The sequence below is a fragment of the Cyanistes caeruleus genome, chromosome 3 (assembly GCF_971803275.1).
Source record: "Cyanistes caeruleus chromosome 3, bCyaCae1.hap1.1, whole genome shotgun sequence".
Classification (NCBI taxonomy): domain Eukaryota; kingdom Metazoa; phylum Chordata; class Aves; order Passeriformes; family Paridae; genus Cyanistes; species Cyanistes caeruleus.
This window is the reverse complement of record NC_141703.1, coordinates 39,892,807-39,917,051: the sequence shown is the minus strand read 5'-3', so window position 1 is coordinate 39,917,051 and position 24,245 is coordinate 39,892,807. Positions and strand designations below refer to the sequence as shown.

Sequence of the window (24,245 nt, the reverse complement as noted above, 5' to 3'; positions counted from 1 at the left end):
CGCATACAGGAAACAAGATTGTAATATGTGATATTGAGGTGCCTATGCTTAAGTTCAAGTTTAAAGAAAAAAGTTACATCATAGGCCTGCAAGATGCTGAAAGCTTTGTTTTGACTTGGATTTGGGTTTTCTTTTTGTGTGTGTGGCTTTTTTATTGTTCAGAGAAGACTTTTATTTGCCAAATTCTAACTGTAGGTTCCTGAGTCTTTAGCCTTAAGTTTAGTTGTTTGAGAAAGTAAAGGAGGATTTTTGTTAATTATCTGATAGTTGCCCCAGTAAGTCACTTTTTAATCCAGAAAAACCTGTCTGGATTATAATGGCCTCATTAGGCCATTTAAAATAGAAAGAGTTCATGCTATAAAGGTCTTTCAATAACACGGCTAAGTTCTTACCTTGCCACAAAATATGTCTGAGGTTCAGTTGTAGAAAAAAACTGAATACTTCAGTACTGTGATTATTTCTTTGAACGGCTGTAATTGTCAGAAACATAGTTGTAAGCTGATGTTTCTTTACTATGTTGTTTGGGTTTTTTTAACTATCATATTTGTCATCTTTGACAAGTTGCTTGAGAGGTATTTCATTCACCAAAGAAGTCTACACAATGGAAGTGCCATTTGGAAGCATGGTATCGACGTTCCCTTGTAAGAGCATGATTGTCATATCAAACACTCTAACACACACACTTCTCCTTCAACAGGCTCGGCAGATGGCAGCTGTCCTTCTGCGCCGCCTGTTGTCATCTGCATTTGAAGAAGTTTATCCAGCTCTGTCACCTGAGGATCAGACGTTAGTCAAGAGTGAATTGCTGCTTTTTATCCAGTTAGAAATGCAGTCCACTATGAGAAAGAAAATATGTGACATAGTCGCTGAATTGGCCAGGAATTTAATAGGTACTTTATTTATACAAGTTGATACTGTAGTAAAATGTTTATGGATTGATAGTAGTTGTATTTGTATCTCTTGTCCTCTAGTCCTGCTTAGGCATTTGCACATGATGTGCTAACTGATTCCATGGCTTATAGTAGAACCTAATATTTGTTCACACTGTCCTTGACCAGATGAAAATAAGATTCTTCAATTCTGCTTCTTAAATTGTTAGAGTTTTGTGAGATTGTATTAAGGTTTATAAATCCAGTTTTGTGTAAATTGGCATGAATTATGCTGAACACTGCATCAGTTTCTTCTTTTGAGTGCTGTTACATAGCAGTAAACAGAGATCATCTTATGTTTTTAGATTAAACATTTCACAATGTTGTGACTTAGGCACCTCTTCAGACCAGGGAGTCAGTGATGACTGATTTTCCTGCACAGTTGATATTTGACCATTCTGAAATTTGTTGTGTTTAATGTAGATGAAGATGGCAACAACCAGTGGCCAGAAGTTCTGAAATTCTTATTTGACTCTGTCAACTCTCAGAATGTGGGACTGCGTGAGGCTGCTCTACATATTTTCTGGTAAGCTACATTTTTGTAGAGTAGACAAATCATGTCTGAAAATAAAAGAAAAACTGTCACAATATAATAAACTAGCAATCATATTTATTTCATTTATTTTCTTGTATTGTGGCTCACTTAACTCAAACATGTACAGTTACAATCTGTAACTTAAACAAGGGGTAAGTTTGAAATAGTAGTTTAAGCTTAACTTGTGTGAATTTTTATTAATGTTTTGGTCTTATCCTTAGGAATTTTCCTGGGATTTTTGGGAATCAACAGCAACACTATTTGGAGGTCATTAAGAGAATGCTGGTTCAGTGTATGCAAGATCAGGAGCATCCCTCAGTAAGACCTTTATATTCTTTTGGGATTTTAGTATGTTCTAAGCATAGAAACTCCATGCAGTAGTCTCAAACATAAAGGTTAAACCATAGATTTCAACCAAAGAATTGCATTACCTGAAACTGATGTACATAAGAGTTTTGACTGTGCCTGCTGCAAAAGGCACAGACCCTTTTGTGGTCCTAAAGCTGACTGGCTGCTCATATCTGCATTGCTTAGGCCCAGATTCTTCCCAGGTATTCTTGCAGAAACCCAGTTGCAGTGGGCCCAAGCAGATGGGGTTTTAGCCAGCAGCATTGAGGGGTCAGGAATTCCTTGTTAAATTCTCTTTCTGGCCTTTGTTTAACAGTGTAAGTCTGTTGTGTCTCTACATACAGTATCTGTACATGGTATGTCTCAAAATTCTGACTATGCGACAGCTCCTTGAACTGTTTGTGCGTGTTTTGCTCTAAGGGTGTGTAAGCAAGCCTTGCTTTTCTGGAAGGCTTCAGATTAATTGATTTGTGCAGAGAATTGTACTTTAAAAATGTTTCTCTTGTTGTGGAAAATGCTGGGCAAGGATAGGAAACCCTGCTGTGGTATATGGGTTCAGTTTTCTGCTCCCCGAAGGATTACTTTTTCTGACCTTTGAAAGTCAACTGAATAACATTTTCTAAAGTACCACAAGTCATGCCTTTAAAGAAGCATGTCTTAAACACTTAGATCACACTTCTTGAAAAATGAGACTGACACTTGCATGCACATTTGAAGTTTTGATGGAAGTTGAAAACAATGGGTTTTTTTCCTCTTTTCTTTCATTAAATGAAAACCACCAAAACAAAAAGTAAAACTAGGGACTACTTGCCACCTCACATGATAAACTTTTTTCTATTGTAGGCAGCATAGATGCTGAAGGTCTTCATTATCACTTTACCTTAATTTGAAGTAAAATTCAAAATCCTGTGTTAAAAACTAACAGAGGCATGTTTCAGTGCTAGTTTCTCACATTTATTTCTCCAATCATGTCTTTTAGATCAAGACTTTGTCTGCTAGAGCTGCAGCTGCATTTGTGCTTGCTAATGAGCTCAATGCTCCCCTTCTTAAACATTTTGCAGACTTGCTACCTGGAATCTTGCAGGTAAGAAACCAAACAAGTAACAATGTGCCATTACGGTCTGTATTGACTATATCTAAATGTAAATTATTGGTCTGCAAATTTGTGAATTTTGGCTAAGACCTGAATTAACAGCCTTTTAGCCAGACAGCAGTTGCCGGAAAGATGAAGTGAAGACTAATAAGGAATGTTGCAAACAGAGGATAATTTTTAGTGTTTTGAGGAAAATAGCTCAGTGCTGATCAGCTTAGGCAGTGTTACAGAGATAAATGAGTTAAAATTCTTTGTAAGGCATATAGGTCAAAAAAATATAACTTTTAAATTACCCATGATATTGAAATATAATTTAAATATGAGCTACCCTGAGATTTGAAGTAGTCAGTAATTCATGGACTTGTGATATCCTGTATCTCCACTTTAGAGGAAAGCACAGAATTATTCTGAACATAGATTCTCAGACTGAGAACAAGAGTCTGTAGAAATGATCTTTGTTGTTTGATAAATTAGGAAATTGCAAATAAAATGCCATTTTAAGCTTCATATAATTTTTAAGGCTGGATTAGATCTCTTGAATTTGAAGCAAAAGTCAAAATTCCTGTGTAAAGTTACTTACTTTTGCAGAGAAGCCTACTGTAAATCAAACCAGAGACAGAAATGGTTTGAGCTCTGAAGGATGAAAATTTCACAGTACACTTCCCTTTCTATATCAAGAAACAGTGGAAGCAACTAAGTTTGATATAAAACAGGAAGTGAATTTCTGGTGATTTTAAATTAGGCTAAATTTACATTAAAGACAGATTTCTCACTACAGTCAGAACAGCAGGTTCCTGTTGACAGTGTGAGCTGTAAACTGTGTGTGCTTTGTGGCAAGCCAGAGAAAAATTTTGCCAAATCTACTGGCATCTGCAAATGATGGAATTCTTCTTGATCTTAAATGCAAACTGAGAGGAATTTGTTCAAATCATCTGAACTTGAAAATAGGCTATAGTGTGTATAAGTGTTTTGATATTGAGGTCTCTATTTGGTGGTTAGTCCCTGTCCCTGCCTTTGTCAGTAATAATTTTGTTGTTTAAAAGTTGTAACTGTCCGAGAGGACCTTGGCTGCACAGTACATTGTGAGTGGGAGTGAGGCAGGGTTTGGGGTGGTCATACCATTTGTCTTGATGTGTGGTACTTAAATAGTGTGTGGGTTTTAGATTTCAGGCTAATAGCCCACTCTGTGCTATAACTTTCATTGCTGCTGTTACACTATTTAGACACTGAACAACACATGCACTTGGCTCACATTTTCAAGCTTTCTTTTGCATATACAGAGCGCAAAGCTGTGTTATGAAATCTGTCTTTTTAAAGTACTTACTGCAAGAAGAACTAGATTTTCTGGTTGTGGTAACACAAGATGGATATGAAGATCCGAGTTTATAAATAGGAATGTGTTAGAATAGTGGTGAGTGACCTTTGGAGACAGTTGGATGCTTTTTTTGTTGCTGCTGAAATTCATTTTGTTGAAATACTGACGCAGTAAAAAAGCTAAAAATAAAATTCTGACTTGGCATATCAGTCTTTTCAGTACAAGATCTATAATGGTTATGCTGGAAGTTGAACTTTCAAGACTGACAGTTGAAACTTTTACCCAAAGCTTTCTTTTGCAAGGGGGGGTAAAAGCAGATAGAACTTCACTGACTTTCTTGGATGTTTGATACTAAAGAAAAGTGCCTCTGCCTTTTAAGGCTCACTTTTCACTTTGAGCTCCTTTTTTCAGAAAACCAGTCTTGTTTTAAAAAGCTGTCAGTGTTGCAATGGGTATAAAATACAGTTTTTCAAAAAAAATCCAGTAAATATTACATTGTCTGTTGAGAGAATCAGAGGATGTTGTAGCTATTAGACCAAAAGGCCTTAACCATGACAGATCCAGTTTTTTTCCAGATTTTTCTGGAATGCTTCTTGTACTAGAAGATGCTGCTTCAGTGTTGAAAGTGTGGGTTATATAAATTCCATTATAAAAAATGTTGAATTCTAGACTTAAATATTAAAAATCACTTAGTTACTTACTTCAAAAATGTTTCAGCATTAGGAAGACATAAAATACTTTGCTAATGAAAATTCTTTCAAAACCTCAGAAATGAGTGTAAAGAGTTTTTTCTTTGGACCTTTGTCTACTTCTAGATTCTAACACTTCAGTAACAGTGTTCTGTTTTGGCACTGAAATATCACCCTGATCAGTTAAAATTAAGTTTCAAATTACTTTTCAGAATAGTGGATATAGGTTAGGAAATAGAGTTGCAAAAAGCTTGGTTTCTTTTTCTCTTTTCAATGTCTGTGACTGAAGGCTGAAAGGTCTGCTTTAATTTGGTGGCTCTTGAGGGATGTCTGGAAGAAACCTCTTTAATCTTGTGGTTCCTGGTATTTATAAGCATACGTTATTCAAAACTTTTCTCATGTAACAGGCAAAAGAGGAGTTAGGCTCATTTTCCTTTTTTTAGGCAGAGTTACTTTCTTTTAAATGGATTTTTAAGTTGCTGACAGAACTCAGTGTTTTTGCATGTTGGAGTCTCTGATGTGTGACCTTAATTCTTTCTGATTGTCTGCAGTGTTAGATTTGAACATTATGAGCCATAATTTAATTGTAGAAAACTTGTTGTTTTGGACACTGCGTGGTAGTATCCTGTTACAGATTTATGCACACAGGTCACCATAGCAGGGTCTGACTCTGAGATCCCACTGAAAGTTGGAGTGAAGGCTTCTAATTAATTGGAATTATTGTATTGAGCTGGTGCCTCCAGAGAGGGACCCCTACCCCAATTAATGTCTCTCAATTGTACTGTAACACTGATGCCCCAGTTCCCAGCCACTTACTTCTGGTTGGTGGTCTCTTGATTTCTTACTGGTTTTCACTGTTGCAGGGCTGATCTTCTGATGAAGTTACTTCATTCTCTTGGAATTGTCTGCTTGATTCTGATCTTCTTCATTGTGCTTGTATCTGCTGGAATCAGCTGGTTCATTGTTAGAAGCATTAGTTTTAACAAAAAGTTTACTCTGGTCAGATCTTGTGGCCTCAGGCTTTGGCTACTTAGCTACTAATACTAAATGAGACTGTTTAGAGAAACAAGAATACAATTAATGAAATGAAATTAAATTCCTTCTATAGCACTAGTCCTATTCATAATAATGTTGTTTGTTTTTATTTAATCTTATCTCCGTCTTGTATTTTTATAGGCTCTAAATGATTCCTGCTACCAAAATGATGATTCTGTTCTGAAATCCCTTGTAGAAATTGCAGATTCTGTTCCTAAGTATTTACGACCACATTTAGAAGCTACTTTGCAACTAACTCTGAAGGTAAAGCTAGGAATGTTTTTTAAGAATCACTTTTCCCACCCCAAAACTTCTGTTCTAACCATTTACTCTCATCTTTTGGGTTGTAGCTGTGTGCAGATGCCAATCTCAGTAACATGCAGCGTCAGCTGGCACTTGAAGTAATTGTGGCCTTGTCAGAAACTGCTGCTGCTATGCTGAGGAGGCATACAAATATTATTGCGCAAGCCAGTAAGTATTTTCCTCATTTTCTTTCTTGAAACAGTTGTCCTTTATAGTATTAAATTGACTTTGCTGTTGGTCAGTGGCAAAACTACATCTAACAGAGAGTTTGCTGGTGCTTGTAATTTAAGAAAACTCAATTCAGTGTCACCTAATAGAGTAACACCCTTCCAATTATGACTCTTCATAAATTAATCCGTGCCTATGCAACACCAAAAATTTGAATAAAGATACAGTGGACACTTTTGAGACATTTCCAAAGAAAACACTACCTGAATGCTTTTCTGCTGGCTTTGGAAATTTTTACTGCAACAGAAAAAAAGGCATTTAGTTCTGAAGTTCTACTTTTGGAGTTTGGTATGTAGGCCAGATACTCTGTGATGCTGGCAAGTCAAGACTGAAGGAATTCAGCATGCATGTTGAGCATCAGTAGTGAGTTAAAGCTGTGAACTAAAAAATCAGATGCTGGTATAAATATGTAGAAATAATCTAGTTAGTCTATTTAACATGTGGGTGGTAAAGTCTTTAAGAGGCACTTTTTAAGTCATGCATTATTATTTGAAATGCTAAAAATAAATGTCTTTTGGGCAGCCCCAGCGTCAATGATGTTTGCACTGGTGCTTCTTTGCCTTTTAAACCCTTTCTTTGACTAGATTAGGGCACTGCCACAGCAGTGTAGCCTGCTTTACCCTTCCTGTCATACTTGTGTTTGTGCAAATTCTTGCTTGTTTTCTGAAGCATGCATAAGAGGCAACTTTAGCTGTGTGATCTGCTCAAAAATACTACAATTTTGTGGTGTGCTCAGCCTGAGGAAAGTTATATAGATGTCACTAAAATTATAAAACTTCTGTTGGAAAATGTTGTAAACTGGATCTGCTTGGCTTAAGTGGTTAAAATATTGATGAGTTTTGCTTGCTGGTAGAATAGTTTTTAAAAGAAGAGATTCTTTGGAACATATTTTGAAATTGTGAATTTTCAAAACGCTATTTTTACTCCATCCTGTAGCTTGTTGGAATTATTAACACTTCACACTTGATTATCCCACATCATTACAAGCTTGTTATTTGTTCAGAAGTGCCTCTTACCTCTTTAGAATGCATTCCTATTATTTTGGGTTGCCAGTTGCTCTTTAGGAATGAAATACCTCTATTAAAAAAAGCACTGTATGGGAATGAAATGCATTTCATTTGCAATTCATCACAAAATTAGTCTTATTAATATATCATTAAAGAGAGACATTTATTTTGCAGAACTGGTGAAGCAGTTGTGTTCAGGGAATGATAAAAAGGTAGCAAAAAAGGATTGCTTTTGTCTTGGTTTTGTTTCTTAGTTTAAAAGGCTTTCTGTTTTCATTCAACTGAGAACTTGCTAGATCACTTGATACAACTAGAACTGGTATTTGGGCAAAATTGTCATCTTGTGCTGGTTTTACTGGGCACAATGCTGCTTTAGGAGTGTGTGTCCTGTGTGCCAGTTAGCTGCTCAGGAATCCACTTGGATTAAGACTTCCCTTCTTGAGCTCACAGGATTGCAGAGAGTTTTATTGCTCTGCTAAGAGGCAGGCTTAGTAGGCTTATGCTTAACTTGTTTGTGAGAGTCTACATATTGGCAGTAATTAAATTTTGAGGGCTTGTTGGGACAATGTTGAAATCTCTATGTGCGCTTTACATTTTTTAAAAATTCTTTGTGAAACTACACTTACTGGCAGCCACATTAATGTAAAACATCAAGAAGAAACAAGATATTGTAGGTTCTAGGTATAATGATGTCCAGAGCACATTGGATGAGAATTTGTTCTCAGCCTTGTTTATTAGTAGCAAAAAACACTGACACGACCTTTTGGAGTCACAGAGTCACATTTATGTTAGATGATGTTTGTCTTCCATATTCCATAGCTGTTGTGACAATCCATGGCTCTTATGTGTGTATTTATGTGTGTCTGTGTCTGAAAATCTTCTGGACTGTAATACTTAGGCAGTTTTTTTGAGGTCTAATCAGTGTATATAAAACTGACATGTGGGCATCATGCTGGAGAAATCATAGTGTCTGTTAAATTATCTTGCTAGTACATAAAAGCCCTCTTGAGAGAGGTTTTTGTAGAATATTCTCTGTCTGAAAGTACATACCCACATCAAGCAAATAAATCCATAACCTGATCTTCTTTTGATACTTGCCCTACAAGGCTGTCAGTGAGCAATGTTTTTTTCTGGCATCAGTTGACCAGAAGTTTCTCATCTGTCCAGATATGTAGTGGTGAGTTTGCTTAGGGTGTTGTCTCTGTGGTAGATTACAATAGTGTAGGTATATTATGAAGTTCAGTAGTTGCAGTATACTGCAGTTCCAGTAAATCTCATTAGCAGCATGCACAGTTACTGGATGCCTCCTAGTTTTTAAGGCAGGTTGCTGATATGGGCAGTTACCTGTGATGGCTGTCTTCAAGTGTGGTAGACTGTGCTAAAAAGATTGTTAAAGTTCAGAGGTTGAGTGTTTGACTGAAACCTTTTGTTTCCAGGTCAAAGTGAAACTTTGTTGGATATATGATACTAAATTCAAACAACTGCTCTGAGTGATTGGTGTCTAATGCAGAGTGAAGAAGTATTTAAGAGCACCTTACTTTGCTCTGAAAGTACAAGGTAGACTTTTCACCCTTGTGCTTCTGAAGGACACAGGAACTAGCAGACTTAGAGCAAACAAACCACTCTGCTCCATCCTCATTTGAGAACTTGTAAGAATAGGTGATGCTTATTGCACAGTAGTTTAATGGTGTGATAGTGATTGTGTAATAGTCTCTATGAAGACTTAGAATGAAAAGAATGGATGGAATCAATCTACAGAGGTAGAAGCAGAAAACTGGTGGATTATAACGTGCAAGATTTGTTCATTATACAGAAGAAATATTTGCATTAGGTGGGAAAAAGTAAATCTTGAGTTCTAAATCATGGCCTTATTGTAAGAGAAAAGCTTCATGCTAAGTGACCACTGTATCAATAGCTAACAAAATTTATTATGTTAATAAAACTAAGGGTTCAGTAGTATTCTTTCATAATTAGTCTCTTTCATTAGTAAATGTTCAAAGGATGATGTCAGACTTTCAGAAAAATTAAATATCAGAATTCTTACTGTTTTTAACTCTTTCAAGAATATAGACTATTAAGGGATTTGCTTTTTATAATTGTCATGATCTACAAAAAATTTTTGAGTCTTGGTATGTTATACACTCAAGATTCTTTTACTCAATTTGAATGTTCTGGAAATACTTCCCTGGCAATCAGTTCTGGATTATTGGCTGATGCAGTCTGACAGACCTGGCCATCTGCTACTGGAAGAAAAGCTGGTTTTCTTCAAAAATTTTTCAAAGGAGAAAACTTGAAATTCATTTTTGTTATTTGAGAATCTATTTTAAGAGATCAGACTTAGTTTAAAACTTTTTTTTCAGTTCCTCAGATGTTAGCAATGATGGTTGACTTGGAAGAAGATGAAGATTGGGCAAATGCAGATGAGCTTGCAGATGACGATTTTGACAGGTAATTATGAAACCAGTTGTTTCAACATGTTATAAAGGCTGTGGCTAAAGGTACATTTAAAGTACAGAATGCAAATGCCTGTAGTGCATTACTTTTTCTTTATTCAAATAACTATTGTAATTTTGTTCCTTCAGTCATGAGCAGTTTATATTTAGCTTACTTAGGTAGTGTTCAGCAAGGAGATAAATTATTTCAGTTTTCATATTTGCTGTAATTAGACAAGTTGCATGTCCCTGTGTTTGCTGTTTTGTACTGTTGTAGCTTTTCAAAGCCTTTAGCTTTTGTTTTTTCTGTCATTTATATTACTCAGTTCAGAAGTCAGTGCCTCCTAATCCTCTAAATTGAGGGCTAATCCTGAAGTTAGCTGGAAGCCAAGTTGAAGCATATTGACCTGTTTAATCATCCACAACCAATGTCTTTGTATTTTTCTGTTATTTATGCCCTTGAAATGTGTTGTTTTAGAAAAAAGATGACTTTGGAAGGATGCATGGCAGAATTCCTTGTTGGATTTCACCTAGTCCAAAAATACCACAATTTTGCTATTATTTTACATCCCTTGGTATCGTTAGCAATAGCTTACCTTGTTGTGTGTTAGGCAAGAAAGATCTAAAGATGTCCAGTCATTTGTATTTGTTTATTCCTACATGCTTTGTAGCTTGCTCCAACTTTTTCCTAAAATAGTGCTTTGCATCCAGCATTGTTAGATTTGCTCTTGTCCAGCTACTGTTAGAGTGAAGTGGAAGGAAGCAGAAATAGGTGTAGGAGGTAACCATCTCCATGCTTCTATAAAGACATGGATGTTCATTTATCAGTCTAGACACTTCTTTGATATACCTGGCTCATCCAGACTCAGATGTAATTAGTGTTTTGAGACAATTTATCTCAGAACACCTAGAGATCTTCACAGGAAAATAGACAGTAGAAGAGATGTTCATTTTCCCTGAGCTGTAAAGCAACTTCTGACAGATAGCAGGCATATAAGGAGACCTGTAGAAATTAGGCATAGGAATTTATGGAATAATCTGTTTAATCTTTGCCTTACTTGAAATTATCTTTTTAGTTCCTTTTGATTATGAAATTGAAAATGAGCTGTCCTTTCTGCTCTCCCTCAACTAGTAGACCGTATCCTTTTAACCTGTTTTCTCAGTGCTGAAATTTTGCTATACAGGTGTCAGACATCACCACTACATTTAGGTTTGTTAAATATATGAATATTTTCAGTCAATTGCAAGGGGGAATAGAATATTCAAGTTCATATCCTTATCAAGCTTTTCAGGGTGTGGAAATTTATTCAGATGGCTTGCTTTAGGCAGCTTAGTTAGGATGCTGAATCATGCACTTGAGGCATGCCATTTTCTCTTTATTGTCAGCAGAGTAACTTTGTTCTTCTAAATGCAGCCTATGGATTTTGTAATGAAAATTTTCCTTTTCCTTGTTACAAGTCACAAGTAGAGTGAGCACAGATCAGAAAACAAGTTATGCTCAACAACCTTAGCCTGAAGGAGCTCCTTTGGCCCTCAAAGTAAAAGGAGAGCTTGAGGCTTAGACACAAACTACTGGACATGAGTTAGTCTCTGGTGATTGTGTGTGTGAGGGCAGTTTTTCTTTTAGCAGAGTCACTCCTAGTGCTGCTCTGTGCTTCCCACCATTGAAGCTCACCTTTGTGTAGAGCTCAGTGGCTGATGTGCGTGTTAACTTCTCCTGGTGCTTGAGTCTTTGTAATCTTCCTAAGAAGACTGAAATTTTTGTGCAGCCCCAGGAGCAAGCTAATGATCATCAAGCTTCACCCTAGTTAGGGTGTGTTGGGATTTGATGAAGGGGGATATGAGTCAGCCCACACGAAAGCAACAGGGAATACTTAAGCATTTCCAGTTTTTTGTTGCTCCAACTTCATAAAGGAGTGAAATTCTAAAGGAGGAAAAGATTAATCCGACTTCCTCTTTTCTTGGCAAAAGCCTTGCAAACATTAGAGGGAGATGTGTGGTCATTTTTCTGAGATAAACTATCTTTATTTCTTGAAACTGAATGTGAGAATTAATGGTGGGAAGAAGGCTTAAGGAGTGGAATTTCAGATGAAGGCTGCTCTTGGCTTTAGTGAGTTTGCTCCAGTTTAACCCTGTATGTCCATGCTCCGTTGTCCTGCTGGTGATGTCTCTGTTTATCTGAACATGACTAATCTGAGGAACAAATACAATGCTGTCAAATATCTTTTCACAATCACCTTTGTTCACAACATGTGAGTTTATAGACTATTTATGATTTGTAATGAGACTTGGGGATTCAAGCACAGTAATTTGAAGACCTTTTTCTGACCCAGCTGACTGAAACTTTAAAGAAGAGAGGGAGACTGATCCCTTTCTCAACCATTACTCAGCTTTTTCATCATCGTGGCTGTCTAGAATGGACTGTAATAACCTGGAGTTAATGCACTACCCAGACTGCAACAGTAGTTATCTGTGTCCTGGAAACTCCCTTTTTTTTTTGTAGGGAATAATTCGATTGGGTGGGACAAAGCACTTTGCACAAATAATGTTGGGCTATTCTAAGTTCTGTAACTGGACAAGAGTCACAAATTCCTCACCTGGACTGGTTGTTTTCTGCCTGAGTCATTGACAAGAGACCATGCTACTTAGTACAGCCATACAAGAAAGGTCTTCTGTGTGCCACAGTTTGAATTCTGCTGGTTCACCTGAATCATAGCAAGTCTGAACTGATTTATGTTCTTGTGACAAAAAGGCTATGGCCAATATTACTGCTTTATTCATTGCAAATTTAGTTTCAGCTTTCTAGGTGTGTGTAACTGCTGTGAAATTCAGTCTGTACCTTCCAACCTGGTGCTAGTAAGACTCAAGTTTCTTTGGTAGTAGCCTTAATCAGTGGTCTGCAGATAATAAATGTTTCAGTGAATAGTAAATAACTGGTTTGTGACTGGCGTGTGTGTGTTTTTAAATTTAGGTTGGTTTATTTACTTAGAGGCTCATGTTTTCAGATGGCAAAAGTTTGAAGACTAGAATGCAGGGAAGAGCACTCTGTTGGACTGCTTGTTTTATTTTAGACATCAAACCACTGATATTTGTATAATCAATATTTAGCAATGCAGTGGCTGGTGAGAGTGCGCTGGACAGGATGGCATGTGGCCTTGGAGGGAAACTTGTTTTGCCTATGATTAAAGAACATATTATGCAAATGCTTCAGAATCGTAAGTACATGCACTTTCTTTTATTATTTTTTAACAATTCTGTCCTTTCCAGGAACTTCAATACCTCTTAAGTCTTCATGTTTCTCTACTTGATATGTTATGATACATTTCTGCTTTTGATGTCAGCAGCAAAAACTGTAAATACTGTGAACTTGAAAGTTAATACCTGCTCTTTGTTAAACTTACGTAGACTGCATTACAACATTTTTTCTGGTATATTGACAGCTGAGCAGAGATGTCATAAAAAAAGATACAATTTTTTTTAAACACTGGGAATTACATAAAAATAAGGGAAGACGGGTTTTTTTTCTATTTCAACATATTCTCTCAAAATCCTTAAACAGATCCTCACAGTACCTTGTTTAAAGTGCCACCTGTTTTTCTGTTGCTCAGCATTTTGCTTCTTCAGAAGTGCAGAAATGTTACAGTTCATAGAGGAAAACTTTTTTTTTCCCCCTGGAATTTGATGACCAGAGGGCATTGGTCTGTCTACCATTTGGTATGCTGATTTTAGTACTTGTTTGATGAGGTGTTTCTCTATATTCTTATCATTTGTTTTATAAGCTTCTTTTCCTCTTAAAATACCTGTAATGCCTGCTCAGCCAATGATTAAAAAAAATACTGTACATTGCTTTCATGCACTTTCACTTGACCTGTGGTTTGAACCTTTGGAGTAGAAGATAACACAGAAGTTCTGCATCCTGTTTCTGCCTTTATGGTTAAAAACCTGGTCCAGAAAGGCTGTTAGCATTTTGGGTATGGAACAGAGGCCTACTCAATGTAGCACCTGCTGTGTGTAAACACTCACAAAGTCTATTTGGAATTAAAGGATTTTTTTTATAAAGGAAGTTTTATTAATTAAATGAGCTGACCTGACCCAGTGTTGGTAGCTTCTAGGCTAGCAACTAGCTAATTTCGTGGTATATTCAGAGAAGTGTGGAGTCTAATCACTGAAAGAACTGACTCCTTTGAATGGGTGGTCATGCAATTCATGCCTGATTCTTGTTTTCTTGTGGGTCAGAGTTGTCTATAGCCATTAATACTCTTTGGAGAGGGGAAATGCAGAAGATGTTGTTTAGATGGGAAGCTCTCACTGGTAGGTACTTGGGAGGAAAGATGAAGACACTTAGAGTAAAATATTGACAGTACTCTCAGAAGTCAAGCTTTTCCTTCTATCCCCTTTTTCTTACAAATATTTATTGAAATAATAATTCAAGACTTTGGAGTTTCGATTGGGTGGCCAGGTGGTCCAAAGAAGATTCTGTTTCATTTTGTAGATTCATTGATTTCAAGTTTGGAATACATGCTAACAATAATGCAGTGGGGTCATGAGGTGTAGGCTTAACTAGGAACATCTAATGAACTGAAATAGCACAAAATAAACTGCTGCTTTTCTGTTGTACCTTCTGTCAAGATGATACTTCATCGCATCCTAGTTAGACAGAAGCTTGAGTGTCAGGATTCTGCTGCTCTGGACAGTGATGTTCTTCATTCCAGGAATGTTAATATGTTACTAGCAATAATACTGCACTATTTTGGGAGATAAGTTCTGTAACATGCCTTTTCCACAGGTCATTTGGTAAACCTGTTTATTCCTTTGGTTTTCTCTTCTGTAATCCAAATGATTTCTAGCACAGAGAAAGATTTTTGTAAAACATAAATAAAAAAACCTGGAGTTTCTCACATGTTGCTCAAAAAACAAAAAAAGAGGGGCATGAAAGATTCATTCCAACAATACCCACTAATCCTGAGAATAAGCTAATACAACTTGGAGGTGGGTGGGGAAGTTTACACTGTAAGTGGAATGTTACTGTTCTTACAGCCTTGAAGACTGCTGAAAAGTTTAGTACCAATCACTTACTTGTTTTGAACTCAGATATTGTTTGAGTCCTTAGACCTTTTTCTTGAGCTCTTCTGATGATACTAGAATGGAGGAGGGGGAACTAAAAATACATAAATACTGTCCTGATGTCTGCCTGGTCAGCTCATTTAATTAAAATGCAGTTTCCAGGTATTAGTACTATGTATGTACTTGTATCAGCAGTTAAGAATTCTTTTTTCTAGGTCTTGATTTGGCCTGGATTAGACACTTAATTTTTTGTGCATCTCTGGAAGTACGTATGAGGAAAATGGAAAAGTATTTAGCAAATCAAGTAGTAGATGCATTAACTTCCTTTTGATCTCCTGTTCTTCACTGTGCCTCCTCTCATGTCCCCCAGCCCCTGCAAAGAAAAGGTGATTCATCTTTGTGGTTCTTGGTAGTTTCCAAAATGAGTAATACTTCATTTTCACTCTCTTGTAGCTGACTGGAAGTACAGGCATGCTGGCTTGATGGCACTCTCTGCCATCGGAGAAGGCTGCCACCAACAGATGGAGGGAATTTTAAATGAAATAGTTAATTTTGTTTTGCTATTTCTTCAGGATCCTGTGAGTATATATCTAGTAATTATTTCAAAATGTTTTCATTTCTGCTGTTACAACTGCTTGTTAACTGTTTGAGGGAAATACTCTTTCAGCATCCCAGAGTAAGATACGCCGCTTGTAATGCCGTTGGACAAATGGCAACTGACTTTGCACCTGGGTTTCAAAAGAAATTTCATGAGAAGGCAAGTATTAGAGTAGTAGGAAAAAAAAGTGGTAAAATTACGTCTCCTTCAGAAACTTGTTTCTGAAAAGGTGTCTTTTCTTTTTCAGGTGATAGGAGCTCTTCTACAAACCATGGAGGATCAAGGCAGCCAGCGTGTTCAAGCCCATGCAGCTGCAGCACTGATAAACTTCACTGAAGATTGTCCCAAGTCACTGCTTATTCCGTATTTGGATAATCTAGTGAAGCATCTTCATTCCATTATGGTGATAAAATTACAAGAGGTATAATACACTGAACAAATTGTTTGATGGAGGGTAACTTTGTTACATTGGCAGAATGAGCATAGCTGAACTAGGACCTCAGAAATGAGCCAGTATGCATATCTGCTGATGTTGGTCTAAACTGAGGAGAATTAGCCTATGTGCAAGAGCAGATTTTTGCCTATGGCATGCTTTTAAGTAAAATGTGTGCTTTAGAAATGTAACACTTTATTCTTCTTCTTTCCAAGTTGATACAGAAAGGCAATAAGCTAGTTTTGGAGCAAGTTGTGACTTCAATTGCATCAGTTGCAGATACAGTAGAGGAGAAGTTTGTTCCCTACTACGATTTATTTATGCCCTCCTTAAAACACATTGTTGAAAATGCTGTTCAGAAGGAATTGAGACTTTTACGAGGAAAGACTATTGAATGCATCAGTCTAATTGGTCTTGCTGTTGGCAAAGAAAAGGTAAGCTTATATTTTATATAATGGTGTAATTATATTTTTAATGCCTTTTTTTTTGTGGTATTAGCCCTGAATTAATATAATCACTTGTTAAACATTCAGCTATATTGTTGCTGCTTTCTATGCTTGTCTTTGTTTCAGTTTCTGAGGTGACTGTGTTGCTGCTTAGGTTCACAAATCAAATTTGCAATCCAATCTTATTCTAGCTTAAGTAATTCTTGTCACACTAAAAAATGTTGAAAGCAGATATTTTTTCTACTTCTGAGGTTTGTTTTTTTTCCTTAAGAGAATTGACATGGTATATTTAGGCAGTGTCAGGAGCAAATGTATGCAGTTCAATGGAAACTTAGTATAGTTTTGTATGTGGATGCCTAAAAAAAGTTTCATTTAAGAGAGCATTTAAGTCTCTGAGAAGTAGCATCTTAATTTGCCTTTAAAAACATAGTTGTTTCCTGTGTCTAGTTTATGCAGGATGCATCAGATGTAATGCAGCTATTACTGAAGACACAGACAGACTTCAGTGACCTAGAAGATGATGATCCACAGGTATTTTAAAATTGTGTCTCTACAGCTCATTGGTATTAAAAACATTCCTTGTATACATGATGCTTCTGATCCCTCCCTGGCCCTTCAGGCTAATTGTCCAGAGCCTGTCTTACAAAACTTGACACTGAGATGGTCCTAGAATCTTTCACAGAAGCGTGGTTAGGAAATGAGACTTCCAGGACCTATATTTGCAGATGAAATTTGAGCTTACTGTCACCTTCTTATAAATAGATCAACAAGACTTGTTAAGCAGCTGTTCTAATGAGCAGAGAGCTATTTTTACTTGTACATTTGAAAACAAATACTCCTCTGAAAACATAGTACTGCACCCTTTTTTTACTTTTTGCTCTTTTTTACCATTTTCAGGAATGTGGCTTGATAGTATTGTTTGAATCTGGGAATATTTCAGAAAATATTTCAGAAAAAATATTTCAGAAATATTTCAGAAAAAAAAAAAATTTTTGAACAGGCACCTGCAATGCAGTCATGGATCTTACAGTGTCCCATTTTTACATGTATAGCAACTTCCATCAGAGATGCTGTCAGGGTGTGTTGCTAGACTTGGGATATCTTCTGAAGATGCATCTTCATGTGGATTGCATATTGAATCGCTTCTCTTTGAAATAAGCTTTATGGACTGCTGACAAATTCTTTTCAAAAATCCTATTGTGTAATGTGTTTCCTTTATACTTTGCTTTTAAGTATGCATTAAAATGAAATGCGGGACATGAAAATTCTGCCTTCTCTTTTCTAGATTTCTTACATGATCTCTGCATGGGCCAGAATGTGTAAAATTCTTGGAAAGGAATTTCAGCAGTATCTTCCTGTTGTCATGGGACCTTTAATGAAGACTGCATCCATTAAACCTGAAGTAGCTCTTTTAGACAGTAGGTTTAAGATGATGTTTTATTTGAAAAGTATACTGAAATAAATGATTTTGTCGCATTTTTAGATTATTTTTCCTCTCCTCTGTATAACAGCGCAAGATATGGAGAATATGAGTGATGATGATGGTTGGGAATTTGTAAGTATAGGCGATCAGCAGAGTTTTGGAATTAAAACTGCAGGCCTTGAAGAAAAAGCAACTGCATGCCAAATGCTGGTGAGTAATAAAACTGTTCTGGCAGTCTATGTGTTTCTGGTCAATTGAGTCTGAAGCCAAAATCTGTAACCAAAATACTCTTTTTTTGTCACACATGAAAGTTTTTTGGGTGATACTGCTTAGTTTGGATTACAGGCACTTATTGCATGTGGTTTACTTGATTAAAAATAGTTAGGAGCTTAAAATTTTTAAAATGAACAGATGGTTTTGCTTTGTTAGCAAAACTCAAGGAATTTGCTATGTAAAAAGCAGTTCCTTTTTGCAAATAATGCTGTTTTGGAATTCAGTTTGAAAAATGCATGCATGCCCTAGGAGTGAGAACTCATGCTGCTATCAGGGTTTCTCAAATTACCACAGTTGAGGGGGAAGGTAAATGGATTATTACATGTCTTTTAAAAATAAACTAAAAAAAAATTGCAGTTTTATCAATCTCCTTCTCACCTTTACATAGTTGAAAAGTATAAGTGTTTTCCCTTAAAAGAGGCATATCTGTACTTTATTTTTCAGGTTTGCTATGCAAAAGAGCTAAAAGAAGGATTTGTGGAATACACAGAGCAAGTTGTAAAGCTGATGGTTCCATTGCTGAAGTTCTATTTTCATGATGATATCCTGTTAAGAAATTCCACTGTGAAAATGGAAATTTGGAATCAAAATTGTGCTTGCTGTTTTCCTAAATGAATTGAAAGTGTTAATGTTAAAATAGTCTGTGACTTTATAGCAGAAATGGTTTCAGAGAAGTTTGGTTTCCACACCCTGTTTTATACAATGTGTTCCTACTTTTCCCCCTAGTTTCTTTTAAAAAAAGCAATCAGTAGAAAAAGTGATGTTTGTGTAACAGAGCAGAAGAGAACTTGAACAGTTTTTCTGTCATGGCCTGAAACAGGCTTAAAGCCACTTATAAATAGCATCTGTGTAATTTTTCTATGATTTAATTTATATCTAATTAAGAAATCAAATGCATGGATCATAATGAAGTGAGTTTTGGGTAGAAAACAAAAGAACTTCATTATGGTGGTGGGGTCTTGAATTCTAAGCACCTTGTTGGTGTTGATTGCTGTATTTCCTTAATAATGACACGTGTCCGAGTGGCAGCAGCAGAGTCGATGCCCCTCCTTCTTGAATGTGCCAGGGTTCGTGGGCCGGATTACCTCACACAGATGTGGCACTTCATGTGTGATGCTCTCATCAAAGCCATTGGAACAGAGCCAGAGTCCGATGTCCTCTCAGAAATAATGCATTCTTTTGCAAAGGTAGTGTTCTTATGAATTTCATGGCTTTACTGTTTGGAGCTTTTTGAAATAAGAATGGAGACGTTTGGTCTTCCTGTAAATGGCTTGAATAAATGCAAGATTTCCTCTACAGGAAATTTGTTGTGACTATAAATGTTACAGCTGATGGAAAAAGTTGTATTTTGTTTTGCAAGAATACCAAAGTATTAACCTAAAACAGATACCAATTTTTTTCATTTTAACCATGAGCGACAAGAAATTATGGGTATAAAATGTACACTGGTACTATTGCACTACTTGTATAGTTTGAGCATTGATTACAGTATGGCTGTTATTCTAATATAATTCCTGCTAGTGATTGCGAACATGTATTAATATTCTTTGTGTGCTTAGATTTTGTTAAGACTGCTCATGTTAAATTTTAAAGCTGAAAAACTGGTTGTTTTATTTCACAAGTGCGTTGAGGTAATGGGAGATGGATGCCTTAACAACGAACACTTTGAAGAACTTGGAGGAATACTGAAAGAAAAGCTAGAAGAGCACTTTAAAAATCAAGAATTAAGACAGGGTAAGTCAGCACAAGTCCTGTTAACATGTGATGTGACTGTTCTTTAAAGCAGAATTTCTAATTATTTCTGAACACAGAGAAAAAACTGTTTAGATTTCATTGATTTTTATATTTATGTAAAGGAATTGGACTGTAAACCAACAAATCCATTAATTGTATTTGTAAGCTCTTGGAGGATGAAGGTAGCATAATTTTCAGCTCTACTGTAGTTTAATCAAAAGTTAACAAACAGATTTACTTGAAAGACAGTGCACATCTGTGGTGTTGTCATTTCCATGGGGTTTTTTTGTCTGAAGTCTTAGCAGTTTTCTCAAAGCAATAGTAGCTTCTCATTTCTAAGCTAAGACTTTTCTTGTCTTTGTGGATGAGCTGATGTGTTTGTTTCTATTTTGTGTGCATTTTTACACATTCTTAAACTGAGCTGTCCTGGACTTCTTCCTTTTCTGTAAAAGTTCTTTGAAGCTCCTTAAAAATGGAAAATTCCTGTTGCATCTTCATCTACTGTTTCCTGTTTTCTAAATTTGTTTCTGCAGAATTTTTCCCTTTCACAGGTTTCTTATGCACTTATAGAAAAATAGTGGCTTAATTTTTTTTTTTTTTTATTTAGTGAAAAGACAAGATGAAGACTATGATGAACAAGTTGAAGAGTCATTACAAGATGAAGTAAGTTAGTTTGAAGAATTTTTCTACTCATCAAGCACCAGGATGAACATACTGTATAAATATGCTTTCTATTCATTTAGGACATAGTGAATCCTCAGAATTATTTCTTCATAGAAGAATCTTGTTACCACTGTCCTTCAAAACATTCAGTAAGAAATGGGTCACGCTACGTTTGTGAGTTAGAAAATATGGAAGGTTTCCTTGTCTGATATGCTGAAGTAAGACGTTCAGGATATAGCTTTTTATTTTCTTCATCTGCTCAAACAATTATTGAATGACATTAATACTGATACAGATTTGACAGCAGACTATTCAATTCTAGAATAAGCTGAGTTGGAAGGGACCCACAAGGATCATTGACTCCTGCCCCTGCACAGGGCATCCCAAGAATCACACTCGGGATGAGAGCATTGTCCAAATACTTACTGAGCTCTGTCAGGCTGGTGCTGTGGCCACTTCCCTGGGGAGGTTGTTCCTGTGCCCAAGCACCCTCTGGGGGAAGAATCTTTTTCTAATAACCAACTAAAACCTTTCCTGACACAACTTGAGGCCATTCCTTTTGGTCCTGTCACTGGTCACCCCAGAGAAGAAATCGGTGCCTGCCCCTCCTCTTCCCACACTGAGGAAGTGTAGACTGCAATGAGGTTGTCCCTTGCTAGGTGTCTAGCCTTGCTGACTTGCTGGTTTTTTTGAGCCTTGCAAGCTAGGTGGCTTTTAATTTTGGGCCTCTACACCTCCAATTCCAAGACATCTGATGTGTCATGTCAGGAGCCTATCTCAAAAATAATAGCCTAAAAACAGTATCAGAAAAGGACAGCAGGATAAACAGCTTCCATTATGTGTTTGCTTATGAGAGAATATTAAAGAGACTACTTAACTACTTACACACTAGTGTACCAAAGTGAGCTAATAGTTTAAAGTGGAGGTGATTGTAGAAGAGATACAAAAATTTTATTAGATCATTATTGGTATAGAGAGAGAGAGTGAGTAATAATGAATGACTGCTGCTTATAACATGAGACAAAGGATGCTCAGTAAATTCAAGAATTAAGAAATTTTTTTGCTGCACAATGCAGGCATGAAGCTTAATCACATGAGTTTAACCTGTATACAGACTCCAGAAATCATACCCCCATATGTAAATACTGTCTTAAATAACAGTGCGGTTCTTGTGCCTCTTTTTAGGCCAGCATTCAAGATGATAGATTTTTGTTGCCTCCAAGACGCTTTTATTTCCTGTGTGTCACTCTGTACTGAGAGAAAATGCAAGCAGGCAGCAGTTTGAGAAAAGCTGAGTCCTTACTCTGCGACAGAGTTGCAAGGCATTTTTAAAAATGTTCTAATGTTTGCTGATTTTTCTGTAAAGTCTGGAGAAAGACTTGTCTGCATTACTCTGTGAAAGAGGGGGTGGGGATGAGGGCATCATTTGCTATATGGACAGAATTAACAAATGGGTAACATTTGAATATACACCTTTGGTCTCAGAGTATGTTTATGTAGCCCTTACCTCAGGCCAGCAGAAATATAAGCACAGAAGTCATGAAAGTTATTCAAACAGTAGTTTTAGGTCCAGCCCTCACTTAGGCAGTAACTAAATTGCTGATTTGGTAGAGAGCAGAAGGCATACACCAAGCAAGAGTTACACTCTCTTCCCCAAGCATATTATCAGCTATTGCTCAACAGGCAGTACCAGGCTAGGAGGACCTTGTGGTGTGCTGCAGCAGGTCTCTACCTCTTAATGTCATTGTATGCATGTTCTAGGGTTCCTGCTTGAGTTGTGCCTTGATGATGCAGAAGTTGGTTCACTAGGAAGGGTGTAAATATCCAGTTGTGGGAAGCTGCCTGTTGCACAAGAAATAGTTACTGGTTTGTCACCAGAGGGTAAGAAAGGTGAAGGTCACTAGGGAGCAGAAACTAGCTGTACTGTTCTCCCTGCCTGATAAAGTATAAACTGGTTAAAGGAAGCATACTAAGTACAACAGAAGTTGCTGTGTAAGAAAGATAAAGCATAAATGTGTCCAGGGAATAATCCTCACCTGTAGATACAACTTAAATTGATAGCTCTGAGGGTAAGGCCCTTTATTTGACCAGTTTGATGTATTCACTGGGCAAGGTGAAAAATTAATTTAAACAACAAGAGGAGAATAGTATTTGTTGTATTTTTGCCACAATCTTTATCACAAAGGCAGTTATGCATTTACTTTTCCATAAAAGCTTTTTTGGTATCTGTAAGGTATAGAAGAGGAAAATGGCCTTTTGCCTTCTGTAAAGGGACCCCATTGAAGCAGTAAATTTGCACAAGAGAGTTTTGTCTTGATCTGATTTTTCTGTCCCTGAAACAAACCTGCAAGTCCTAGGCAACTGAGTTTGTGATTGACTTAGATTTTTAAGAAGGGTGAAAAGGAGGACTCCTGGAACTACCTGGAACTTTCTGAAAGTCAGTCTCACTCTGTGCCCATTGTGAGCATTGTACACATTTTCTTGGCAGCTGTGGAAGACAGGGAAGTGATTAGAGACAGCTGGTGCAGCTTCCAGAATGCAAATTATGCCTGATTAAATTAGTGGGTTCTATGATGGAGTTGATTGTATTGATGAATTAAGGAAGAACAACTGATGTCATCTGTCTTGACTTCTGTAAGGCCTTTAGAGGGTCCCACACAACATCTTTGTCACTAATTTGAGGAGATCCATATTTGATGAATTCAGCTGTTAAGGAATTGACTGGATGGCCATGTTAAAAAAGTTCCTTTCGGTGCCTCAATATCCACATGACAGTAACAAGTGATGTCCCTCAAGACACTGGAACATGTTGCTTAGAGAAGGATGTGGATACCCTGTTTCTGGGAATTTTCAGAGCCCTGGTTTGACGGAGCTCTGGTCTAGTGGGATATGTCCTTGCCCATGGCAGGGGGTTTGGAACTAGATGGTTTTTAAGGTGCCTTCCAACCCAACTATTTTGTTATTCTATCATTCTGCAATTAGATAAAGAATTGAAAATTAATGAACTTAAAAAAAATAGTTTTACAAAAAAAGTCATAAACCAACTTTGTTCCATTAGAACAAAGAAATTAGAAGTTTAGACACCTTAGCACTTCATGTGAGTTCCACTCCATTAAAGATTGTTAGTCTTCATGTGAATTGTTTCCTTTTCCTTTCAGGATGACAGTGACGTTTATATTTTGACAAAAGTATCAGACATTTTGCACGCAATATTCAGTAGTTACAAGGAGAAGGTACTGCCATGGTTTGAAAGGTTACTTCCACTAATTGTCAACCTAATTGTAAGTACTTTGTTTTCTTTTAATTTAGAGTTAGTTATTTTTTCTGATGCATTAATATCTTCCATGCTGATGTCTTAGAGAACTTGGCATAGAATGTAGCAATTACTGTTTTACAGAATGGGTTTGTTCTAGATCAAGGATGAAGTTGTTATTACCCTATGCTTTTTGAGCAGGGTCGGTGCTATGCTACTTAATTTCCTTGAGACTGTCCAGTATCTCAAAAATGGATTTCAAGAGGAAAGACAAAAAAGTGTTGCAGACTCGCAGGGAAAAATTGAGACTGATATATGTAATGGAGTGTGAAAGAGAGGTGCAAAGATAGACACCTGGATTTTGTTTTGTTCATGCCATTGCTGGAACGATCAGTACTGCAAATTACGTGGTTTTAGGGTTGCATTTAATCCATGAAGGTTTTA

At 36.8% G+C, this 24,245-nt stretch overlaps 1 protein-coding gene across 2 annotated transcripts in view; it reads left to right on the top strand.

Moving 5' to 3' along the window:
- The window catches only part of IPO5 (importin 5), a 42,333-nt gene that overhangs the window by 9,934 nt on the left and 8,154 nt on the right, over nucleotides 1–24,245 (top strand). Inside the window, exons 3-23 of one of the 2 annotated variants that reach the window (XM_086880848.1) lie at nucleotides 698–890; nucleotides 1,353–1,455; nucleotides 1,686–1,782; nucleotides 2,792–2,896; nucleotides 6,086–6,208; nucleotides 6,295–6,415; nucleotides 9,843–9,930; nucleotides 13,023–13,129; nucleotides 15,432–15,556; nucleotides 15,646–15,735; nucleotides 15,824–15,997; nucleotides 16,225–16,443; nucleotides 16,903–16,986; nucleotides 17,741–17,873; nucleotides 17,967–18,088; nucleotides 18,596–18,692; nucleotides 19,166–19,338; nucleotides 19,774–19,885; nucleotides 20,493–20,548; nucleotides 20,629–20,697; nucleotides 23,707–23,829. In XM_086880848.1, the coding sequence (XP_086736974.1) occupies nucleotides 698–890; nucleotides 1,353–1,455; nucleotides 1,686–1,782; nucleotides 2,792–2,896; nucleotides 6,086–6,208; nucleotides 6,295–6,415; nucleotides 9,843–9,930; nucleotides 13,023–13,129; nucleotides 15,432–15,556; nucleotides 15,646–15,735; nucleotides 15,824–15,997; nucleotides 16,225–16,443; nucleotides 16,903–16,986; nucleotides 17,741–17,873; nucleotides 17,967–18,088; nucleotides 18,596–18,692; nucleotides 19,166–19,338; nucleotides 19,774–19,885; nucleotides 20,493–20,548; nucleotides 20,629–20,697; nucleotides 23,707–23,829 (2,514 nt within the window). The remainder of the gene's footprint in view (nucleotides 1–697; nucleotides 891–1,352; nucleotides 1,456–1,685; nucleotides 1,783–2,791; nucleotides 2,897–6,085; nucleotides 6,209–6,294; nucleotides 6,416–9,842; nucleotides 9,931–13,022; nucleotides 13,130–15,431; nucleotides 15,557–15,645; nucleotides 15,736–15,823; nucleotides 15,998–16,224; nucleotides 16,444–16,902; nucleotides 16,987–17,740; nucleotides 17,874–17,966; nucleotides 18,089–18,595; nucleotides 18,693–19,165; nucleotides 19,339–19,773; nucleotides 19,886–20,492; nucleotides 20,549–20,628; nucleotides 20,698–23,706; nucleotides 23,830–24,245) is intronic. The other variant, XM_086880849.1, reaches the window with a different exon arrangement.